Source organism: Echiichthys vipera (genome assembly GCF_963691815.1).
Source record: "Echiichthys vipera genome assembly, chromosome: 9".
Taxonomy (NCBI): domain Eukaryota; kingdom Metazoa; phylum Chordata; class Actinopteri; order Perciformes; family Trachinidae; genus Echiichthys; species Echiichthys vipera.
Window position 1 is genome coordinate 24,010,189 of NC_139834.1, and position 24,594 is coordinate 24,034,782.

General features: G+C 38.1%; 1 protein-coding gene across 1 annotated transcript; it reads right to left on the reverse strand.

The window, feature by feature from the left end:
* Positions 1 to 842: 842 nt before the first annotated feature.
* foxp3b (forkhead box P3b) lies at positions 843 to 18,070 on the reverse strand (the record flags this gene model as incomplete). Its single annotated transcript, XM_083919296.1, has 11 exons — positions 17,951 to 18,070; positions 8,293 to 8,383; positions 7,825 to 7,999; positions 6,445 to 6,537; positions 5,041 to 5,128; positions 3,887 to 3,961; positions 3,543 to 3,693; positions 3,052 to 3,128; positions 2,698 to 2,799; positions 1,792 to 1,913; positions 843 to 900 (listed from the first exon to the last, which is right to left on the reverse strand). The coding sequence occupies exons 2-11, from the start codon at positions 8,369 to 8,371 to the stop codon at positions 843 to 845; spliced, it is 1,020 nt and encodes a 339-aa protein (XP_083775422.1). The 5' UTR covers positions 8,372 to 8,383; positions 17,951 to 18,070.
* Between the last annotated feature and the right edge of the window lie 6,524 nt (positions 18,071 to 24,594).

Here is a 24,594-nt window from a genome sequence, read left to right on the forward strand (position 1 = left end):
AATCCTTCTTTCATCCTTCTTTTCTAAATAAACACTGAGATATCTCAAACACTAAAGTTCCCCTGACTGACTTCATGGTCTGCAAACTTAAATGAGTCAAAGCACATCACCACCCTGTCTGCTCTCATTTCTTCCACCCACTGAAGACTAATAATAGCTGCCGTCATCTCAGCTGTAAACACTGATCTTTTATCTGATATTCTCTTATCTGAATCTGAAATTGTGGGATATAAACTCCAAAGATCCAAAGACCATTTTGATTGATGTGCTAGATTTTCATTCATCTTCGAGTTACACTGGATGAACAATATTTAAAGAATAATGACAAGTCAGGCTGATTAATTCCAAATTTAATCCTAGGGGCATATGGTTGTTTTTTTTATTGTTGTTTTTATTAAATGCCATCTTTTTGGTGTAAATAATGAGAATATAGCATTTGATGTTACACCTACATGTTATTTAAGACTGTTGCTCGGCATGCGTCTTTGTGAAAGTCAAGATCAAAGATCTAAAAAAGTGTAGGAGGATGTTCTCTGTGTACTTTATGTTCAGCGCACCAATGGAAACCCGGGCAACAGATGCCTGACCAACTGACTGAAGTTAACAGTTCATGAATCATGCCGAAGACAGAACACCCACAAACATTGGCTTCATTTATTTTGCAACGCTTTTTCTGGGATTAGAAATCAGTGAGCACAAAAACTGCCGTAACAAATGGTATGTCCGTGTTCAAAGAGTCATTTGAAAATAATACAAAAAAATAACAGGTATTTCAACAGATTCTGCACTTTTTCATACAGTCCTGCACACCCCAGCATGTCCGTGCTGCCATCTGCTGGTGTTCAGGGGGCCTCGGGACAGTAGGGGGAGTAGGACGTGAGCCACTTCATAGGACAGTCCCTGAAAACACACACAATTATTGTACCACACACAAACGCACTGCAGTAACTGTGCTATCATTACAACCACTCTTTCTTTTTGTATCAATTATGGGCAGATATCAGATTCTGCTTCATTTCTTCTCTACGAAACCTTTCCTTAATACATCCTTTCCTTTCCTACATTCATTCTTCTTCTACATTCTCTCCTTCCCTTTTCTACTCCATGCCTCGATTTTATGTTTGTAACTCGTAAATTCATTTTAAGCACCGTTCAGACCTGTTTCTTAAATCAATCCTGAGTGATCAGATGAGTGGACAGCTCTAACGTGTGAATGCTCTCAGGACGCATTGAGATTGGATCACTCAAATCGCATTGGGAGGCAGTCTGGGCCGCTTGTGGCCATGATCTTTTAGCAGTGTGCATGGGAATGTGTCCAGGGAGTTAAGTACTCATTCACTGGCTTTGTCCACAACACAGCCATAGTTAAAGTGTAATTCCGGCATAAAAGCATCCTATGATCTTTTTCGGCATGAATATACATTAAACTGGGGCCGGGCCACTTGGTAAGTCTTTCAAAAGACTCTTTTAACAGACTCCGGGTTCACTAACTACATGTTGGTGCTTTGCTTTATGTGCAGAGATACTTATCATGCTACTGGAGAGGCTCAAGACACATCCCACTACCAGGTGTTAACATACGTAGAGAGAGCTGTCCCCTTGGGATGTGATCACTCAGGGCAGATGTTAAAATCAGTGCCTTTATGCAACCCCCTTGCTTTGGCTGAAGTAACAGGAGTGAATCAACACTTCTAAGCATAAATATCTGCCCCCGGACAGCACGCGACTCCAATACTGAATCCTGAATCGAGAGCAGGATCAATGAGTGTTTTGCTCAGAGGATGTTTGTACCTGTGATACTTCTGCCCCTTCCTCCTCTGGTACTCTGGTTCGTCAACTGTCCACACAGCTCCCTTCCCTCCCTCCACTCGCACAAAACACTTGTGTAGGCTGAGGTTGTGCCGCACTGCATTCTGGTTAGAACAGGAAAATTGTACTGTCATAGAGGCAAGGTGAAACATGTTCTAATAGATGGACACTTTTGTTGTTTCTATATGTATGTTAAATCTTACTATTATTTAAACACAAGAGCAGCAAGACTATGGCATTTAACAGTGTATCAAAGTAAGACTAGCTTCTGACTCCTGAATAGCAAAGTCTTAATTCTGACTGAGAATCTCAGATTCACATTACCATTTTTATGATACTACTTGTAATGGGTGAAGATATGTAGAAATATACCAACCCCATCCTGAAACCCAAATAAACCCATTTTGCCTTCTTTTATCACCTGTCAACACGTTGTGTATTGGTGGCGCACCTATTCAGTTTTGAAGGTTCAGAGTGTATAAAGGTATAGGACATTATGGCTGAAGTATGTGCACTTTTCCATACTTACTAATGTCTCATAGGACCCATGAGACATTATTAAGTATGCTTGCTCACTCTACAACCTATGACATAGGTTTCAGAGCAAGTTTTGGGTTGATATCAAACGAGCACATTGGTCTAACTTTTCATGTTATAACGTGATACTGTTTGTGGCGTGGCAGCAAGGCAAAACTTGTTGAAGTTGATAACACGAGCAAGTAAAATTAACTTAGTATATTGTGAAATATTCCTAGTGTGACTGCCTTCTAAGAAGAAACAGAGATAGATAGGTAGAGAGATGGTTAAACAAATCATTTGCTGTAAGGCTCCAACATCTTGATGCATATTTTTCCAGGTATCAGAGTGTCACATCTGCGTCGTTCAAACCTTCCATGTAGCAGTGTTGTGTCTGAAGTAGAAGAACATGGTAGTGAACCAGTTGTAAATCTCGTTCAGAGTGCGCTGTTTGTCTGGAGACTCCAGGATAGACTGCAAACAGTCAGACAGTGAGAAACACAACATGTGTATTTTTTTGCCAGGTTAAACCAGCCATGTATCCGAATATATTCAAAGATGTTACCATAGTTCTTAAAAGTTGCTTTAAGTACAATTTACTGAAAACATGAGACACTAAACACTAAAGAGTGGGATGTGTAGTGAAACCAATGATTTTCAAAAAACATCAATCAAAAAAAACGAGATTAGAGCATTTTATATTAGCCTCCTTATAAAGAAACTCACCCATCTTATCAAGTAGGCGTAGGTGTACGGAGGCCTGATGTTGTTGTATTTGTAACACTCAATATTGGGGACCAGATCTGCACAACAACAATGATGACATGTCATCAGTTTATTCATTCATCTTTCTGTGAATATGACAGTATGTTTGTGGGAAACTTCAACGGAAAATGTTGAGGCATAAAACAGGTTCTGAGAGTGCACAGAAAGGTGAATGTGATCTGATTTGAATGAAAAGCAACTGTACAATGTTCAGGCATTGTTTGAAACTGGAAATGTGTATGAAAATGACAATACAGAAAACAAATTCCAGTTTAAAGATTGAACCAGGCTATGAACCAACCAGCTAGTGTTGGAGTTGAAAGGTACTGACCCTTGAAAGTCAGGAAGTATTTTTCTGTCATGAGACCACAAGAGATGACCTCACTCACATCTGTTGTTATTATCGTTGCTATACTATTTTGTCATGAGTAAACTTCCATAGAAAGCGTTACCTGGCAGAAGGTGGGCAGAACCAACAGCTCTGTAGCCATGCTGGGACAACTCCTCCAGATGTTTAATGCCCCACTGTTGCACTCTGTCTCCGTCTGTTACCTGCGGCTGGGGCAAGAACAGAGGAAGGCTGTACGGCCACTCAGAAGCTGCCTTCAACATGCAAAGATAGAGGTGGACATGAACAGAGAGTTTCATTTGCTTTCTATCCACGTAGAAAACCATTCATGAATTTTGGCGAAACATTCAAGTCTAAAATTCTTCGAGCTACACTAAGCAAATCTTTTAATCAAGCAAATTAAGCTGAAAGAACCAAAGAAAGCCAAGAGAATTAGAACCTACATACCAAATCAGTGTATTTGTGTTCAGAGAGGTGCAGATGAAGTTGCATCGCGATGAGTTTCTGTTTTTCCAGGATGAGCTGAAACAAGAGAATGCACATGATTTAATTTAGATCTAATCATGCTTAAATAATTGATTACACAAATCAAGACCTGCAGTGTTTGTAAGTCATTAGTTACAGTTAGAAATATTGTCATACCAGCGTCAAACCTCGGTTCTGCTGTTTAGGAAATGGTTCATACTGCTATTTTGAACTGAACTGTACAAACAACTATTGCTACTGCCATCTCTCTCTTTTTATATTCTCTATTTAGCAGGTATTCAGACGTAAAATAGCCCTGCATAAAAAAGATACATTACAATGCTTATCATATGCCAAAACACTGCATAGAGGTTTATACTGCAGCAACAACTCTCATTCCAACATTCTTAGAGGTGGACTAACTAGCTGTTTAAGCCTGTTGTTTTCATCTGAGACAGGATTTTACAGCTCTGGAAAATAATTTGAGCTGCAATCATTTTAAGTGTTACCCCCAAGATTGTGCTGTCAACGGAAATACAGTATTTAGGCTGTTATTTTATTTTTTATTTAACCTTTACTTAACCAGGAAAAAGAGTGTCCTGGCCAAGACAGGCAGCAGCACAACTAACACAATTTCAGACACACAAACCTATATAACATATAACAATCAAATGGAAACACGTTAAAACAGTCTTCTAAGATATCAAAGCATAATTCAACATTCAAAACATCTACAGACAGACGTGACGGCTTCCAAGTCTTTTAAATGTGTCCAATGAGACCAGCTTCTGAAAATTCTGGTGGTTTTGCATTTGGTTCAAATTAGAGGGAGCAGCAAACTTAAATGCCCTTTTGACCAGTGTTACAAAGACATCTAACAGAAATGAGCCTTTTGATTGGCCAATGCAGCTCATTGCCAGAAGATGTTGATTTGTAGTTGAGCCAGGTTCAACTTTTATGCCAGATGGGGGGCCGTGACACAGCGTCAATATCTGACGAGTTGGGGAACAGTTTAATATTTAGAGTGCAGCTCCTTTAAAGGGTAACTGAGGTGTCAAAAGCCATGATGTAGTGTGGAGGAGATACTGTGTTTATGCATGAAGTATTCATGAGACCTTGGTTTCTCTAGTTCCCACCTGACTCTCCATGCACTGAACAATATCTTGCTGGACCTTCCACTGAGCAACGCTTCTGTCCCCATGACTGTGTTCAGAATGGAGATGCCTAGAACCAAAGAACACAGACAAAAGGACAATGGTCGGGTGTTTTTTTAAGGAAATACACTTGTTTGCCACGAAACCCAAAATCAAATGAGGAGCTCTTAAAGCCTGTGTGTCCAGTACAAGGACAGGTTGGATGTTGTGTTGAACTCCTTTCCCCCATTTGTGTAGGCTTAAAGGTACCTTATGTTAACTTAAAGTGTAACTCCGGTGAAACTTGACTCTAAAGTCTTTTTCGGCATGAATATATACCAAATAAGCCATCAAGACAGTTTTTTTTCACTGATCACCTATTAACAGAGAAATCTCGGACAGTAGCTAACAGCGATACATGGCTAACACTGATTAGCTCAGGCCAGAGCACCAAACGCATTCTTTTTTACTCACTAATATTGCTCAAAATAGCACCGAACATCTGCAGAGACCCTAAACATAAAACAAAGTTCCAACAATGTAGTAGACAAACCCAGAGTTTATTAAAAAAAGACTGTTTCACAATGCTGAGAAAAGACCATGGGTTCCAATTTTCCCAGAGTTATACTTTAAATTAAGTCATAACATTTTCATCTATACTCCCATCTGGTCAAGGATACAAGACACAAGTTTTGTCACCTCTGGCATAGTGCTTCAGAAACACAATATCCCACTAATGTGTTAATTTTTACGTGAGTTATGTTCTGTTCAATGTATCTATGTTTTGGAGGCTCACATAATGCTCACTCTGCACAGCACAATGGGAAAAAACTATTTGAAGGTCTTTAGCACATCATTGCTTTCATCATTGCTTGGTGTATATAAAGCTGTTTAAGTCACATATTAAAATTGTATTGCTTGTAAACCTTTGAGAATCCATCTTTAACAATAACAAACACAAGATATATATTTTGATATTTATGAAATTTCGTAAATGACATCGTATCAAATATTTTTTCACAATGTATTCTTATATTTTTGGGTAAACTGTTATATTTCATTTTTATACTGCAAGAATCCCTTTGATCTTATTCATGACAGCGTACTGATGGAGCTCGAACTTGCCAACCTCCCTATGCAGACAGACGTACAAAATGTGCCTTGTAACAGCACAGCATCTAAAATGTTCTATGTTCACAGTGTCCTCAGTACATTGTGCTGCCAGGATTGAGCAGTGCATTCAGTACTGTCAGTACTCTGGGTAGATACAAAGCATATGTCCTGAAATATTTATATCAAAAAAGGCACTTAATTCTTGTTCAGTTATTGTTTAATTACGTTGCTGATATCAACTTTAACAGTGATTCTCCTGTAATGCCATTAGTTACTGCCAGTAGTACTACTTACTTTAAGAAACTAGGGAAATCTTCAGAAACCACGTCACAGCCAGGCCAGCGGCAGAGGCCACTCACAAACAGAGCACTGGCTCCCTCAGGGATGCTGGAGGGAAAAGAAATAGTTCCCAAATTAGACCTATTTTAGTGATGTCTTCGCATTCCTAGAGTTCAGCAGTTTCTTATGTGTGTTTTTGTACAGCGTTATCATAACTGATCGAAGCAACGGCCATTAAACAAGTTGTATTTCCAATACATGCACAAGAGCAGACATTTTCCATATGGATCCTTTTGCACAACAATCACAAATCACCTATTCCAGAGGACTTGGGTGAGGAGCTTGGAGTACAACCAACATTGTTTTTTCAAGTTGAAAGAAGCCAGTTGATTGTGGGCAATTACACAGCAAGCCTCCCTTTCGAGAGGTTCCTCGCACATTATTTGGAATATGTTGTCTAGTCTTGGTCTACGTCATCCAGGAGGAGGTTGAGGATGTAGATATTATACAACTCAATGCCACTCATGTGTCCTTCCTTCCTTCCATCAACTATTTACTTTCCCCTGCTTATCTGAGTCTGGGTTGCGGTGACAGCAAGCTGAGCAAGGTGTCCATCTCCCTAGTTACATCCTCTGTGATCTCTCCAGCATGTTCTGGGTCTACCACTGGGCCTCCTACGTACAAAGTGCCTGGAAATCCCCCATCCAGGAGGCACCTCAACTGACTCCCTTCACCACAAATTGTTGTCTGTGAGCTTCCTCTCGATGTCTTGGCTCCTCTTTCCATCTCAAGGTGGGGTTAGGGTTAGTAGTGCCCACATTACTATTGATGCAGAGTCTATCCACCATTTTCTAGCAGAGTACAGTTTCACTCATCTCACCCTCGTGCCACAGAACCATCTCAATCCTGCGGTCACCAAAGTGGACACTCTTTGGGTCTCTGCTGCACCTGAAACAGGATCAAATACAAGGCACAACCTTGATGGGGCCCAATGCCCACTGAGATAGTTTTTGACTTCCTGATGCGATTGTGGCCATAGCTCTCACTCCATTTATCCAAAGACCTGCCCCACTCTCATAGCCCTGCAATACCCCCTCCCCTACCAGATACCCTAGTGGACATCCAAAGCACTTTACGGTTTTAGCCATTCACCTATTCACACATGCTCACTGATGACAGCAAGCTACCATGCAAGGTGCCGGCCGACCATAGGGAGCAATATGAAGTTCAGTGTCTTGCCCAAAGACACTTCATCATGGGGAGCTGTGGATCGACCCACCCGCTCTTCATCCTGAGCCACAACTAGCCCTCATTACAGCATACAAATTAATTAGATGGCAACCATCTTGCATTTGCATTCTTTTGGTCATTTGTCATTCAGTGTGAGAAAGTCACCCATCCTGAAGCCTGGCCTCGATGGAGCTCTGCTTTGGACCGTCTCTCTTCAAGGGGAGGAAGCGATGACTTTGCCTGGGAGAGGAGCTCATGTGTGGTGAAGACGACTGGGAAGGACAACCTGCATCCACCTCTTCCTTGCAAATGGAGACGGCTGCTCTATTTTCTGGATGAACTAGGGAAAGAAACCATCGATGTAGACTTTTTATCTGTTGTAAATACATGCAACAAAAATACTGCCACTGTCCTTACTCAGTTATGAAAACAGAAATAACATCAAGCACTGACGTAAGAGTGTCCCTAAAGCCCACATGGCAAACTTTATATCAAGGCTAACATAGTTTGTGCAGACTGGAAGGAAAATACAGAACTACAAAGACCTAAAAATATCAGCACACATAAAATGTTTGTCATGTAGAATGATGATGAAGCTTGTGTGGAGCTCAGGACACTGAAATATCTGCATACCATGTTGTCGTCTGGAAGCTGTTTGGGGAACCTGGCGTAGTACTGATGGTCTCTGCTGTTTCTGCCTAATGCCTTCCATACTGCTCCAACACTGGAAGGAAAAAAACACCAATGTCAGCATGTGGTTGATGTGACCAATGAATGCAAGAACTTTTTACTTGCTAAACTTGTCATAAATGGCTCATTTCAGCATGATGAATATACCACCTGATGGTCATAAGGAGGGGGTACAATTTTAGCGAAAGCATGTCTGAAGTTTCATTCACAAAAATGTACCCAAACGTCACTTTAAAATACAAAGAAGTCCTGCTGCTGGAAATCAGAAGAAAAAAATATGATTTTGCAGTGTCAGTATAGAGATATTAGAGGAGCCAAAACATTTATTAAATATTCATAGTACAGATACCAACGACATGTCATCAGAGCAGCACTTTACTGAAGCAGATTTAAAGAGGAAGTGATTTAACATGAATTTAGATGCTAAATAATGTATTCCTAAGCAAAGCGGCCCATGGCTAATATGAGATGTGGCCCTGTGACACTGACAGTTACCAAGATATTAGAGTTTGTGAAACATTTTACCAATAATGTAATAGCGAGTCTAGCTATCAGGTGTGGGTTTTTTTCAAACCTGATGACGTAATCATTTTGACGGATAATGTAAAGTATAACAAATGTATAATACGAGTGTCATGTTAGTCTATTGAAGAAAAACATTTGAAACCTGAGTTATTTGGAAATTGTAAAACTAGGCTTTATTTTGAAATTTACAACAAATAGCAAGTGGGACATTGTTATCAGGCTAAAATGCATCAAAATAAATCCCATCAATGACAAATGAACCCGATACCCGAAACAAAAAGAGAAGATTGCTAATGTTACATAAGTGAGTGTCTCTTTAGTCAACAGTGATCCCGATTGAATGAAGTGTCTCTTTATGCCTCGCTTGAGCTGAAATTTGTACGTTCAGAAAGAGTTTCTAGGGTGAAAGGGTTTCAGTGGAAACGTTTAGACTATTTTTTTAGACTCTCAATTGCACCCCCACAGATTATTCTGGGGTTTTATTTCTGTATCATTTCTGGATGATTTTAACACCTATGATGACTTATGTCCGGATATGGCATCATCACTTTGCATCGAGGATTGTACTGTGAAATATGTGTGAGAGCATCTTTTTTTTCTTTTTTTAAGATTATTTTTTTGGCCGTTTTCAAGCCTTTATTCAGTAGGATAGATATGAAATGGGGTGAGAGAGAGAGAGAGAGGGAGCCATGCAGCAAAGGTCGCATGTCCTCCGCAGGTCGGAGTCGAACCCACGGCCGCTGCCTCAAGAACCTTCAGCGTCTTTACACGCTCTAACCACTCAGTCACCGGCCGCCCCGGGCATCTTTTTTTAAAAATAAGGGACCTACCTGAAAATCTAATAAATTATTACCATGATGTAACATTATTGGTAAAAAATTGCATTACAATATCAGTCAGGGCATTTTAATAAATTTTTGGCTTTCGTTACTGTTTTTGAATATTTTTTAAATGATATTTCCAGGTTTTATTACATTTTTAGGAAAATATTACATGGGTTTTACAAGACTTGTGTTTTGTGTTACCAACTTTTCTCTTGGTTTTTTAATTCTGGAAGTAAAAACACACCCTTTCCACACTCATTCATACGCAAAGTTTACTGCTTATAAGATCAATTGAGGAAAACAAATATTTAAAGTTTAATAAGTGAAACTTGCAAGCTGTAAGTCTCTAAACTGCAGCTGCTTAGGTTTAAAATACAATACATTTTTTACAAATGATCTACAATATATGAATCCTTTTTGGGATAATGTTTTGTTCATTTTTTAAATGTCACGTTAAAACCACCATATATATTTTACCCCAAACCTGATTGTTTAATAAACCAATAATTTGAAATGGCCTTTAGGTCAGTAATCACGTTTTGTTGTTGTGAGTTGTAGGTATTGATAAGATGATAATAAATGGATTTTGATCCAGATCGTCTGCCGCCCCTTTCTAGAAATAAGTGAAAAGGAAACCAGTCAAAGGATTTTTTTTTACAACTCGTCAAGCCAGGCTTTTAACTTCTGTATAAAGAATTAGGAAATGTATTAATCACGAATAAAAAACATATAAAGGGAGCCATATCAGAGAGAGGTACAATTGTGCAGCTTGCTTTTAGTGAAGGTTTTGGTGAGCTACAGCTACAGTTGTGTCTTTAGTTGCATGCTACGGGCCAGTAAACTACTCTGGGGTTGTTGTTTTTTTTTAAAGCATGCAGGTAGGCGGGGTGGAGAGAGACGAAAATACTGGAATAGTCTCAACAGATGCCGCCTTTGATCTTGAGAATAATAATTGAAAGCTAATTTTAGATGATTTCTGACTTAAAATTGAAATCTAAAAAAATGTAATACATTTTTAAAAAATTAAGTAAAAATTGTGTCACCCCTAATCTGGAGATTAGAGATTATTATTATTTCATGCCCACATAATATGTTGTTTTTCTTAATGTGTGCATTGTCTTCTCAATATAAGCATCGTTTTCTTTGGACATCACAGCTATGATTTGACATTGGCTGTGCCTATATACACATATACATATATATATGCATGTAGAAGAGGCTGTAGCCCTCCAGGCAGAAGTTAAAGTGCAATATTAGAGTTGTGTGGTTATCTGAAAATAATGCACATGCTCCAGCCAATCGGCATCCCTCACTCACTGCAGCCATGTACAGATTAAAGTCAAAACATTTCCTGTAGCAGACCTTCTGATAGAGATGCTGTGGTTGTTCACAGGTGCACACACACACACGTACACACACACAAACACACACACACACACACACACACACACACACACACACACACACACACACACACACACACACTGATAGCATCACCACAGGCAGTCTACAGAATGAGTGGGAGATGAAGCTGCTCCACTTTTGTGCAGCATGGTGATATGTCACCTGCAACCACTGGGACTCGTGTTTGTCGAAGATGCCTGGATGGTGTTTTCAAATCAGATGCTATCTTTCCTGGGGTAGTACTTTGCTGTGTATTACTCAGCTCAGTCAGTCGCACAAAGCTGTCAAATTCCTCATCCTTAAAGGGAGTTTTTGATCAGTAGTAGCACTATCGAGAAATGTTTTTATGATGCAAGCCAAGACTTGACACACATTCCTGCAGATGGTTTCTCACTAATCCGCTGATTGACAGTTAGCGTGTCAACAAGTTTGACAGTGTGGTTAATGTGCAATATATTTAACAGTTTATAGTTTTGGTGGGAGTTACGTGCAGGAATTATTTCTTGGTGAACAACATCCAGGTGCTGTGTGTTTCTGGGGTCTTTTCCTCACATTGAGGTTGCCAGGTTTGGTACCTGCAGAGACCAAAACCAATACCGAACCAAATTAAACAACAAAACACATCATTGGTAAATCCCCTTTAAAACGAAACATACTGTAGAAGTACTATGTGATCAGACGGCGTCCTCTGTAAAACGGTTACACATCACTGTTAAGAAATAAATCAAGCAAGTAATAATTAGAGCCATTGTGTAAATAATGCATCATGTAAAATGTTAGGGAGTCCTTTCTTTCAGCTATCTGTCACATTAGAGACTGCTGTAAGATGTAACCAAACAGCCATCACCATGTGTGTTATGCAAATGCACACCCACAGAAACAGGAATTCAGTAGAAAGTGAGAGCACAACAAGTTTGTGGCTTCTCACCGTCGTCTCTCATTCTGGCTTTCCTTCTTCACTTTACCTCCCTGAGAAGAAGTCCACCAAAGTCTGTGTGCCGGGTTCGTCAAAGTGAGGAGAACTTTAGTCACAACACTACACGCTCAGAGTGATTTGGTGTGATGTTAGATATTTGGTTATTTCTGTGAGTCAACATCCGTCGGCCACGAATGGGTTTGAATAAGTATTTCCTGTTTGGATACTGAAATCAGCCACATTATAGTGTGGAAAGTTGCAGATGCCTCATACTGCTACTACTATCAATGTGTGGGTTTATTACTCACATGCTCCCATATTTCAAATCACACATCCCGATCACATTGATACTCTGAAATAAGCATATAAGACGCTCTCGCTCTCATATCTTTGATCTGAAATAACCCGTCAAAGTGCTCAGGGGTTAATTATTCAAATTAAAATAAACATATTGTTTTCACATCCCATTTGACTTCAATAGTAGCCTTCATACTACCTACATCTAAAATCTAAATATAATCAAACAAATGAATCATACGTTGATTTCGGAGCCTACTCCGATCTTGATGGCCTTTCTAAATGAGACATTGAGCTGCACTTTGCAGAGGTTTGGCATTTTGGAAACTGCGATTACAGCAACTTTCTTGGGACACTCGATGCACGTGTCAGTGTGGCTGTAGAGAGCTTATAGTATGTTACAGAAAGAGTGTCGTGTAGGAGTTGGGAAGATTTTTAAGTGAGCTGTATTTTCTACCTTAATGGCACCTGGCATTTTATAGAAATGAAGTATTTTGTAAAGTGATATTAAACAAATTACAAAGTCAATCTGCTTTTTTTTGTGGAGGGAAGGACAGCTGTTTTACCTCTCACTTGATTACTTATTAATGTTTGGGTTTCAACAATGTTAACATTTACTCTGCTGTTGAACAGGAAGTTATCGATAATAACCACAATTAGTTCATAAATTTGGTTATTAAACCTAAATTAAAGAATGCTAACATTATGCTTTTTATGAACTTCATTTTAGTTGTTAAAATGTAAATTGTGTTAATGCTAACTAATTATTCCATTTAGAGTTGATGCATTACATACAAAAAGAAGAAAGAAGAAAATGAATATGGACTATTAAAGTTGATGCAACTCACTTTTCACAACAATTATCTTCATATTTACTCAGTTTAATCAAGTCATACGCTGACTTTAATGCAGTTGGTTAAACTTGAGTTTTACCTGCTCAAAATACCAAGAAGTTCAAGAAACTTTGAGAAAACGGTTGGAAAATGTTGAGTCAGATGAAAGTAACAGTTTTTTTTAAAGTGTTAATAAATAAATAATATTTAGAAAACAGAAGGCTCGAGTCAAGCAATCTCATTGGTTGGTATAATTCCTGTGTACCACCGCTATGACGTCAAAGTCCTTGTCTCAATTTTATATAATACTTCGCTTTCATCTTTTTATACAGTGTAGGGACTTAAACAGAAACTTGCAGAAGATTTCAACATACACTCAAAGTAATCTACAGAGCTGATTGTGAATAGTCTTCTGATATTTGTTTTAAGTATTTGTAAGTATTGGGCTGATATAGGTCTCAAGAGGGTCTCTCTCTCTCTCTCTCTCTTTGTGTGTGTGTGTGTGTGTGTGTGTGTGTGTGTGTGTGTGTGTGTGTGTGTGTGTGTGTGTGTGTGTGTGTGTGTGTGTGTGTGTGTGTGTGTGTGTGTGTGTGTGTGTGTGTTTGTTTGTGTCTACACTTTTCTGTAGGCCTATTTTGGCTTTATGTCATTAGATGTTATATTTATGTCATTAGATGTTATATATACAATATAGCATAAGTACTATATTGTTGTAGCACACAGAACACAACGTGGTCTGGGTGGATGGTGGATGTACAAAGCACTGGACATTGTGGCCAGTGTGTCATTATAGTTACTAAAAGATTTACATTTACATTTTAAATTTTAAATTAGATTAAACAAGAGACCATCTTGCAACGGGAACACACCGGCCGTGACACCGAATCAGGCCAGGGAAGGAAAGTGGTCAGTTCAATGGCCCCTTCACTACTTTTTACCTTCCTACTTCTCTACTTTATGTTTATAAAGTGATTGGTTTGTCTTATTTAGTACAAGATATGTATAAAGTGATTGGTCTCTTCACACCGTGGTATGTTGGGATTATCTCAAAATAAAAATAAGAGTCAATTTAATAAAGAATTAAGTCTTGACAAACGTGTCTGTGTTAGATCTGTGGGCAAAGTACCAAAACTTAAATTGTGCTTTATAATTGTAACTCTACATGCTATATGTACACATGAAGATTTAAAAATGTGACCTTGAGCAAAAAATATATTCATAATCATGATGTGCAAATTTGTAAATTACACTGAATTAGCATTATATGTTTTAAACCTATATCTAATTAAATTATACATTCATTAAAATGACAATTTTCCGCCTTTCCAACTTCAGATGAATCTTTCTGAAACACACAATGGAACTGAAAAAAGCAAACAGAGGCAACAACTGGATGCTTGTCTCCATCTTGATAAATGGACAGAGAAATAATTACGGGACTTTCTTGCTCTATCCCTGGTAAAGCCTGATATAATGGCATTATATACATTATGTAGTAGTTCCTGGTTACACTAAACCAACCAAAAGTGACACAGTAAATAAATGGGGGACTTACATTATCATCATTTAAATCATTGTTTAATCGTCTAATGCTGTCTGCATAGGTGACTTAAGAGGAAGAGGCTTGTTATCTCACAATCAAAATGTAATAATCTTGTTTTTCTGTTCTCGTCATTTCTATCAGAGTGGGTTTCATTGTTCCCGTCAGCTCTCAGCCCAATTAATATGCTAATATAAAGATGTCAAATGACAAGAGGAAAAGAAAAAAAGGTCTATACAGATCATTATCGTCATGATATCTTCAGACCTTTAGTTTTCTTCCTCAAGAGATCACAAGATAGTGCTGATATCCTCACGAGAGCTTTATCATTCATTACAGTCATATTAGAGAAACAGGAACTGCAGAACAGCATCATTGGTTGTCTGGATAAAACAGGATAATTCTGTTGTGATCTTGAAGTAATGGAGTTGAAAAATGAAAATGAGGGTCAACTGTAGCTGTTATCAGCTTCTGTATTTGCATGCGTGAGTTTTTATCCCTTGCTACTGATGAAACTCTCCAACTTGCTCCGCAAAAGTTTTACCTCACCACTCACACTAATCTATGGAAGCCTTAAACGATCATACATAACATTCATTTTATTTCCTCTGTTTTCCTGGATAACGAGATCATTTTGATCCATTCTCTCGTGATAACAAGATCATTTTCCACCATTTTCTGGTGATAACGAGATAATTCATTTGATAGATAATGAATGAAATGTGATAGGTATTGTATATACTATACTGTATATGTATGTGCACATTGTAAAACTCCTCCCAGTACTGGTATTTATGTTTTTGTAATATAATACTGTTAACAATAAAATTTGTTTTAAAAAAAACTGTAGTTAATGAGGACATCAGGCTCATGTACGCCTCTGATAAAGCTGAACCCTGACTAACCGTCTTCTTAGACGCACACTAATGTGAACATTATTTGTAATAAAAAGGCATGAAGTTACTTCAGCCTGTGTCAGGCCTTGATTGAAGAGATATGCGATCGTGATCAATATTCTCCTGCTCCTCTGACATTGATACACAGATTGTCCAGATCTCAAATTAATTATCTCATCACGAGAAAACGGATCAAAATGATCTCGCTATCACAAGAAAACAGAGGTAATTATTTTGTTATCATGAGAAAACGGGGGAAATAAAATGTAAGTTATGTATGACTGCTTAGGGCCTCCGTACTATTACACTCTTATCCACAAGAACTCGAGCAGTACCAAATGTGTCAATACGTACATTTCTGACATTAAAAAATAAACCATTTGCGCATTCTCCATGAAATCAAACTGGTCAAAACCACCAACTAAAATCATTTGGAAAAAGTAACAAGTATGTCTTTTACATGCAGTATTCAATCTTCCTGTATTGAGTTTTAGAATGAACAGACACTTAAGTCAAATGAATCTGTTGCTAATTTGTAGCTTTTAACGATTAGATATTTGGCAATTGAAGTGATCTGTAAAGTGTGATCTGTAAGTAATCAGCCAGGAAACGGTTACATGTATACTTATACCGCCCTAAACTCAATAGTAAAAAAACTGGTTAAATTAAAGCTTATTCAAAGAAATCAATAATTAAATAGTGTGATTTCTATTTCATCCACTTCTACAGCTACTTCCTTATTTGGAAATCGAGTGAAGCCGATTACAAGCTGTTTGACTTCAGGCTTTCTGATACCTCCCCAAACTGCAATCGGCTACTCTCGCCTACTTTTCGAGGCAAGCTGCAGCTCATCTCAAGCAAGCCTAATGCAAGGGGCTGGCTGCATTGGTGGAGCAGCGTTGCTTCAGGTACCCATGAGACATGACATTCACCATTTTCCACTTTTAGTTTCATTCAGGTATAAAGATCCTCTGAACGCTGTCTAACTTTACAAAGCAGACAATCCAACAGTCACTGCAGCATTAAAATGGATTTTAAGCACTGAAATATGTGTAATATAATGAGCAGAATTAGAGAAGAGTAACCATTGTGTCAGAAGAGAAAATTTAAACAAGGTTTTCTGAGGGCACAGTTTGGGTACAGTTTTTCCACAGTCCTACACTGAACATAATGTTTCTACTTTTCGAGGCAAGCTGCAGCTCATCTCAAGCAAGCCTAATGCAAGGGGCTGGCTGCATTGGTGGAGCTGCGTTGCTTCAGGTACCGATGAGACATGACATTCACCATGTTACACTTTTTGTTTCATTCAGGCTCTTTTGAACGCTGTCTAACTTTACAAAGCAGACAATCCAACAGTCACTGCAGCATCAAAATGGATTTTAAGCACTGAAATATGTGTAATATAATTACATTTTGGGATATATATAAAATGTACATTTTGAATTAATTAGCTTCTTTTTTGGTGAGTGACAAGTCTGACAAAGTGATGTCCTTTCACTGTTTCCTGCACTCGCTACAATTTGACGTACAGCTGGAGAACCACAATCAAATATGAGGCATATGAGTTTTACATTTATTCAGAGATTCTGAAAAGATATTTTGCAGATTAATTACAAATAGTTAGCTTAAATTTCACTTTACTGAGGATCTAGATCGACTTTATAATTGTCAGTTGTCAGTTTCAGCAGTCCTGTTCATATTCTATGTTATTTAAAGAAGATATTTGTGTTATTTTGAGGAAATGTGAGGTTGAAATTTATCAAAACATTCAAAACCACTACTACTAACCCTAACCCTTAACATTTTATCAAAACATCTTTTAAACCATGTTTGCCGCGTGTGTGTGTGTGTGTGTGTGTGTGTGTGTGTGTGTACGTGTGTGTGTGTGTGTGTGTGTGTGTGTGTGTGTGTGTGTGTGTGTGTGTGTGTGTGTGTGTGTGTGTGTGTGTGTGTGTGTGTGTGTGTGTGTGTGTGTGTGTGTGTGTGTGTGTGTGTGTGTGTGTGTGTGTGAAACTATACAGCAAGCGTAATCTATCACCAAAGATAGTGGGCTAAGATCCCAGTCTTAAACACTAGCAAAAAGTTTTGGTCAACCAAACAAGACATGTTGTGTCTTTCACCCTGGAAGCCTTGTTACATAACACTACTTTGGTTTGCGTTCTTAGTTTATTCATGATTTGAAATATTTGGACGTGTATCGACTACACACAGACCACATTCCCAAGGTATTCTTTCACTGAGCATGTTCGGCTCACACATTCTCTAACCCTACACGTTTTCTATGTATTTTCCCATTAGTCACTTTTGTAATGATCCCAGTCAGAGGATTTGAAGTTGCGGTGTAAAACAGTAAGATTTGTGCTTACCTCCTCTTTGCCTCTGTCTTCCTTTTCTCAGGTGCTTCGAGGGAGATACTTCGAAATGATTCAGTGGGGGAGGTTTTCCACAGGAAATATGTTTTTCGGCAACTCAAACTTGAGAAAAACTGAGAAAAAGTACAACAGACAGACCTCAGTGTGAGGAGGACTGAACAATTACAATATTTAGGTTGGAAACACAAAAAAGTAACAAAAATAAAGAGGTGTACTTTGCAATACAATATAAACCATCCATCATGTTTCTATCATCATTGTTTGTGTTTATAGTTTAAAGTATCAGATCAGCTGTTTGAAAGAAAAACTTATTTCCATTTCACAATATTACACATCTTTCTATCCGTAAAAAATGTTTAATGCGATGTGTTAGTATTAACGCTAGAATAAAGGTACACACTCACCTGACAACTGTCTCAGAGGGCACATAAAAGCTGCTAGATATCCAATCAATATATATATATACCCAGAGCAGGAGAAGGAGGGAAGTCGTCCTCAGCAAATCACAAGGGCTGCAACGACAACTTTCCAAACGTTGCTCTGACGACCTGAAAAATATATATTTGTTGTTCAGTAAGCTGTTTTATACCCTGAGCAAACAAACCGTCGTTGTGCAAAAGGTCACACGGCGGCCCCAAACAGAAAAATAACAACTTTTTCCACACATTTAACCTTCGGTCCAAATGTTTTTTCATCAGTAACAATGGCAAACTTTCTGTAAAAGGGTTGATTGTTTTATTCTTTATTTAATTTCTTTATTTATGTTATCATTGTTTTATTTATTTATCCGTTGTAAGTGTTCGTACGTACTTTTCAAAATGACTTTCAAATGAGGGTGTTACAGACTGCAGTTGCTATTTCAGATCAAATGGGATTTCTTTGAACCATGAATGAAACAAAATTTGCTTTTAATGGAAATGAGTTCTCTGCTGTGTTTCAATTAACAAATATGCATTTATCTTCAATTGAATCCACTATTTTGATCAATTAAGACTTATGCCTTTCAGACATCCTTTGGGTAACATTCAGCTCTGTAATCGAATCAACTTGCAGAGAGTTGAAACCTGGTGTTCGACACAAACAGATTCAAAAATCCAACACTCATATTCTGTATTTCAGTGTTATTGCTATGGTCCCTAAAGTGTCGGTTCACGACAATCACTAATTTCTGAACTTACTTCTAGAAGTAACTATAGTTTATGTTCAATTCAAGTTTCCACTGAGACTTTCCTCCCTACCTCGACACAGTAGAGGTTAATTGGAAATTGCTTTTTTGGTGTTCAAACCTTTAAAAAAAGTCTTTTTGTTTTCTCGGAAACAGCGTTCAAATTACTCAAGGTAATCCACAGAGCTGATTGATGAATGAATATACATATATATATATATACATAGATGAATCGTTTTCTGATATTTTTAAATACAGGGCTGATATAGGTCTCAAGAGGGTATCTGAAAACTGAAAATTACTGTGTGTGTGTGTGTGTGTGTGTGTGTGTGTGTGTGTGTGTGTGTGTGTGTGTGTGTGTGTGTGTGTGTGTGTGTGTGTGTGTGTGTGTGTGTGTGTGTGTCTACACTTTGCTATGGGCCTATTTTGGTTTTGTGTCATTAGATGTTATTAAGGCTAATTAATAATTTGTTTATTAAAAGGTTTTGCCCACTTTGGTGAAACATAATTGCTGACTTCACTGGCAAAAGAAATTCCAGTATATTGCAGTGTGCAATATTGTTGTAGCACACAGAACACAACAGGGTCAGGGTGGTTGGTGGCTGTACAAAGCACTGGACTTTGTGACCAGTGTATCATTATAGTTACTAAAAGATTTACATTTAAAATTTAAATTCAGATTAAACAAGATACCGTCTTGCAACGGGAACACACCAGTCGTGACACCGAATCAGGCCAGGGAAGGAAAGTGGTTAGTTCAGTGGCCCCTTCACTTCTTTTTACCTTCCTACCTCCAGCCCCCTTACTTGGACCAAACCAACCTTTGAACTCTGCCTTCATTTTGATCTCAACTATACACTTGTAATGTTTTGTGACTGTTTCCTGCATGGTGGTAACTCTATTGCAGTGACCTCAAAACCTGCTAGTAGACATACATACATTCATACATACATACATACATATATATATATACATCCCTGTACATGTACTGGAGATCAAAATTAGAGAACAAATTATAAATACTCGATTTATTCTGAAATACTGTTATTTTTATTGTTCAGAATTTTATGGATAAGATTTGATAGAATATCGACTGTGCTGTACCAGTTTATTAAACAACCAAGGCACTTCAACAAAAACGTTTATTTTGTGGAAAAAAAACAGTGAGCAGAATTAGAGAAGAGTAACTTCTGTGTCAGAAGAGAAAATTTAAACAATGTTTTCTGAGGGCACACTTTGGGTACAGTTTTTCCACAGTCCTATGCCGAACATAATGTTTCCCATCAGACACAAATACATTAAACCTACTCTCATCACTCTGGACCAGTTTTCCTCAAGCACACAACATGATCCTCATCAAAGGCAAGTCACACCTTTTTTTTCTTTCTGCTGATGAGAGGTTTGGTCACTGCAGAGTGGGCTTTCAGTCCAAAATCTGGCCTTTTTGAGGGACTTAAATGAATATGAGTCCTTGTAAAGTTTCAATATTCTTGAAATCACAGACTTGGAACGCCAACCTCTCTTGCAATGGCTGAGAGGGTCACCCCTTTGACCTTCATCTGGACAACCTGCTGTCGCAGGGTTTCAGTCACCTTAGAGCAGCTTGTCATCTAACCAGGAGAGCTGCCAGATAAATAGGGCCTGTCCAACAATTAAGTAAGTTGTTCCCAGGTGCCGGAATCAAACCGATTACTGGGAGGTATCTGAAAGCGTTCTCAAATTTTGCTTTACCACCTGAGCCATAGCTCAGAAACAGCAGCTATGGCAACAATAAAAAAAAAAAGATAATTTGGAGCTATGACAGGTGCAGGGAATGAACATGCCTTGATTATTCAAATTAAACCAGTTAAAGAAAAACAGGAAAATAAAAAATCTTGAGAAAAAATAAAGTATACATCATGTTAATTTCCTGCACCTGTCATAGACGTCCAAATGACGTCCACAAAATGTACCCAGTTCAAAGGTCAAATGATGTCAATATTATGTCCAAGTTGGGTCTTGGTTGGACGTCCAAATAGTGGACCTAGTTTGAATTGGTCATGGACTGACGGACCAAATAAAGACATGATCTGCACATCTGTCAGACGTCCAGTGTTTAGTGGGTAGATGTTATGTCACTAGTAAATAAACCAATCACTGTCTAATATGTGAAACACTATTCGACAGGGGGACAACTTTGACACAAAACCGGAAAAGAAACCTGAAACCTCCAGTGCAGAGCAAGCTGTCAGTACAGAGAGAAAACACACTGCCATCATAGTTGTCCACACAACTATTCCTATATGTCTGCTAGTCGCTGATTTCAGTCGCTGATTTGGCTCCTTGTCTGTACACACACCTGCAGAGCTCCACTCGCCTTACTGCGAGTTGGTGATCCATCCAAGGGGCTCCACTCCCCCGCCACTGGCTGTCTGAAGCCAACTCAAACATTTGGGTTAACATGGCTACGCCTAGTCATCTTGATGGGCCGATTGCATGCTTGATGGACACGGCAGCGCCATATCCAGAGGTTTTTTTTCTTTCTATATGCAAACCAACCAAACCAAATATTAATTATGCCAGAGTAGTTTTGACACTTGATACTTTCAAACGTGTCTGGAGTGGGTCTTTAAGTTCTCATGATGTCATGTAAGCGATGTCGTTACTGGAAACAGTGCATCATTTTTTTGCGTGCAGATAGTGCTGCAGCTCCAAAGTACACCAGTTTCCACGTACAGTGCGGTAAATTCTGTTCTGTGTGAATTGTGTTCTCATGTGAATATCAACATTGTGACAAAACCTTTGATGACTGCACTTTCTGATCCCACAACAAGTCTGAATACATGATGTTGAGGTGACAGTTCTGGTTTGATTCTCGCTGACGCGGTTCTGCATATCTACTGTAAATGATGCTGTATGCTTGTGTGAATCAGAGTGAAAATCATATTGTCGATATGCCAATGATTCACTTCTTCCCTGACAAAGGTGTTGGATGTTAGGGCTTACTCAGCTGATTCAGCCCATAGTGGGGGTGAGTGTTTCATTAGAAGTCAAATTCTAGCAGTGCCGTTGACATTTTGTAGTGAAACTCGTGAATTCAGAATTTCAAAGAAAACGGGCTTTTTGTCAGCGTTTTTCCTTTGATGTATTCCATCCATGGTTTAAATATGGTAATAAACCTTTATTCATTTATGGAATTACTTGAAGTGTGCGATTATCAAACTGACTATAAAACGACTCTTCTTTGTTTTCCTTAATTCAGAATTTCTTTTGGAAATGTCGTGCTAACTCAACATCTCTTATCCAAGGTTGACGTACATCAGACATCACTGGACCACTCTATTTTTACAATCATTTGTCAGTTTATTAGGTCTAGGACAGTCCTACATGAAATCCTCCCTTCATGAAGGTTACATTATTTTGTTTTTAGTGAAACTGTTTTAGAGAGGTGTTAATGTCTGCTTTACGGTCATTTTGGAGGCAGTAGATTGTGGTGCTGTAGAACTATATTTAGTTATACTGACATGTAGGGTAGTAAAGATCAACTAATATGAGGTAACAAACTATGAAGAGTCACAAAAGCAAATTATTAAAATGTGTCAGGCAATTGTTTTGTATGCGTTAGACTATGTTCCATTTAACAGCAGTAATGTTACACAACAGTTTTAGCTACCGTCTTTTGGCTTATAGGCTAAATTTTAGCAAGTGCTAATACATTAGCATCACAAGCAATAGCTTATTTAGGCTACATCATGAACAAAGGCAGTGAAATAACACTTGTGCATCAAGTGTTTGCAGTAAGTTAAGAATGCTGTCTGTCCAAGGATGTTTCAGTGTGGGACACTATGTCACTAATTAATAATATTCAATAACATTATCACAGATACCAAGCAAACAACAGCTGTAACTAAATGTTACTATCATTAAGTTACAACCATGGCCAATGAGCCATATTGGTATGCAGTAGGAAATATATGATACATCATGAGAATACTACAAGTTAAACAGAATCTATATTGTATTGAAGTCGTGTTTCTATTATTTTGTTCACCCCATTTATATTTATATCAGTTAGGGCGGACTAAATAACACCTCTCTGGTGTTTTGCTGCATCACAAAATCCCCAAATAACTTGTGATAAAATAAATATGTGTAACACTAAAGATAGCCTTTGCTTCCCAACCTTTTGACCAATAAATCAACCAACCAATGTGCACGCAGGAGTTAGTAATGGGAATCTCCCAGTGAAACAACATACAGATATATACTGTATAAGCATGGTATATGTAATTTATTGATACTGCATTGTAACTAGTGATAAGAGTTACTAGTGACAGGCACTATATCCCCCATTTATACATGAACCATAGGATATAGTTGCATAGTCATTACTGTTATTGTAATATTTATTTTGTTTGTATACTGAGTTTGATCTGTTCATTTTATTTTATTTTTATATAATTAGCATATTATTCATTACTATATACATAAGCTGTTTATTCTTATAGATATCTGGAAATTTGGTTAGATAGCAATATGACTTCTAAACCTCACGTGGGACAACTGTGAATATAAATAATAATAATAATAATAATAATAATAATAATGTGTCATGTATCTTTCTATTGAGGATAGAACAAAAACCCATCATGTCTGTATCTCCCCCCCCCCTGGGATTATTAAAGTATTTCTGATTCTGATTCTGATATCAAGACCTTAAGACTTGAAAGTCTCATCCCATTAAATTAATGTAGTTCTAATTTTAGCAGTGTTTCTGATCTTGTTCTGGCTGTATTTCACTGCGTGTCCATATCAATGAGACTACCTGATTACATGAAGCTTTAAAATAAAGAACCAAGTTGAAGCTCGCCATAGTTTTCTTTAAAACTTGCTTGATCATCTGACTGCTCCTGTTTCCTGAACCATCTGACTTTTTTGTAGCGATACCATCATGTTATAAAATCCTAGCAATTAACTTGAAACAATTAAACAATTATCCTGTAAGTAAAGTCTGTAGGCAGCTGTACTTATTGCGGTAGTTTTCCACCTCGGCTTTCATGTTCTGCATGTATTACAGTCTGTGTGCTGTGCATATTTAGAACATATCAGTGACAAAATTCACTTACACCAGTAGTGATGAACTAGTAACAACACTACATTTACAATGAGGCTTGGAAATTCACTTAAACAGCTAAAACACTGTCTTTTCTTGTGACTTAAGCACCACATTTGGAGCTTCAATAAAACTTTGATGAAACACCTGTGTTTTTCTTCCCGTAAAGTATTTGTTTTAAACTATAATGAATGTCTTATTTTTGCAACTCCTCAGAAACATTATTTCCTGCATGTCAGAATGATTATGCTGCGTAAACTCCTCATCTCAGTCATTTTCAACATAAACAACCTCAAATGGTACAACCAGTACATTTTTAGGAGGAAGCATTAACAGCAGTAAGCGGGGGGGAAGCCCAGTAACATGCTGTATGACATTCTA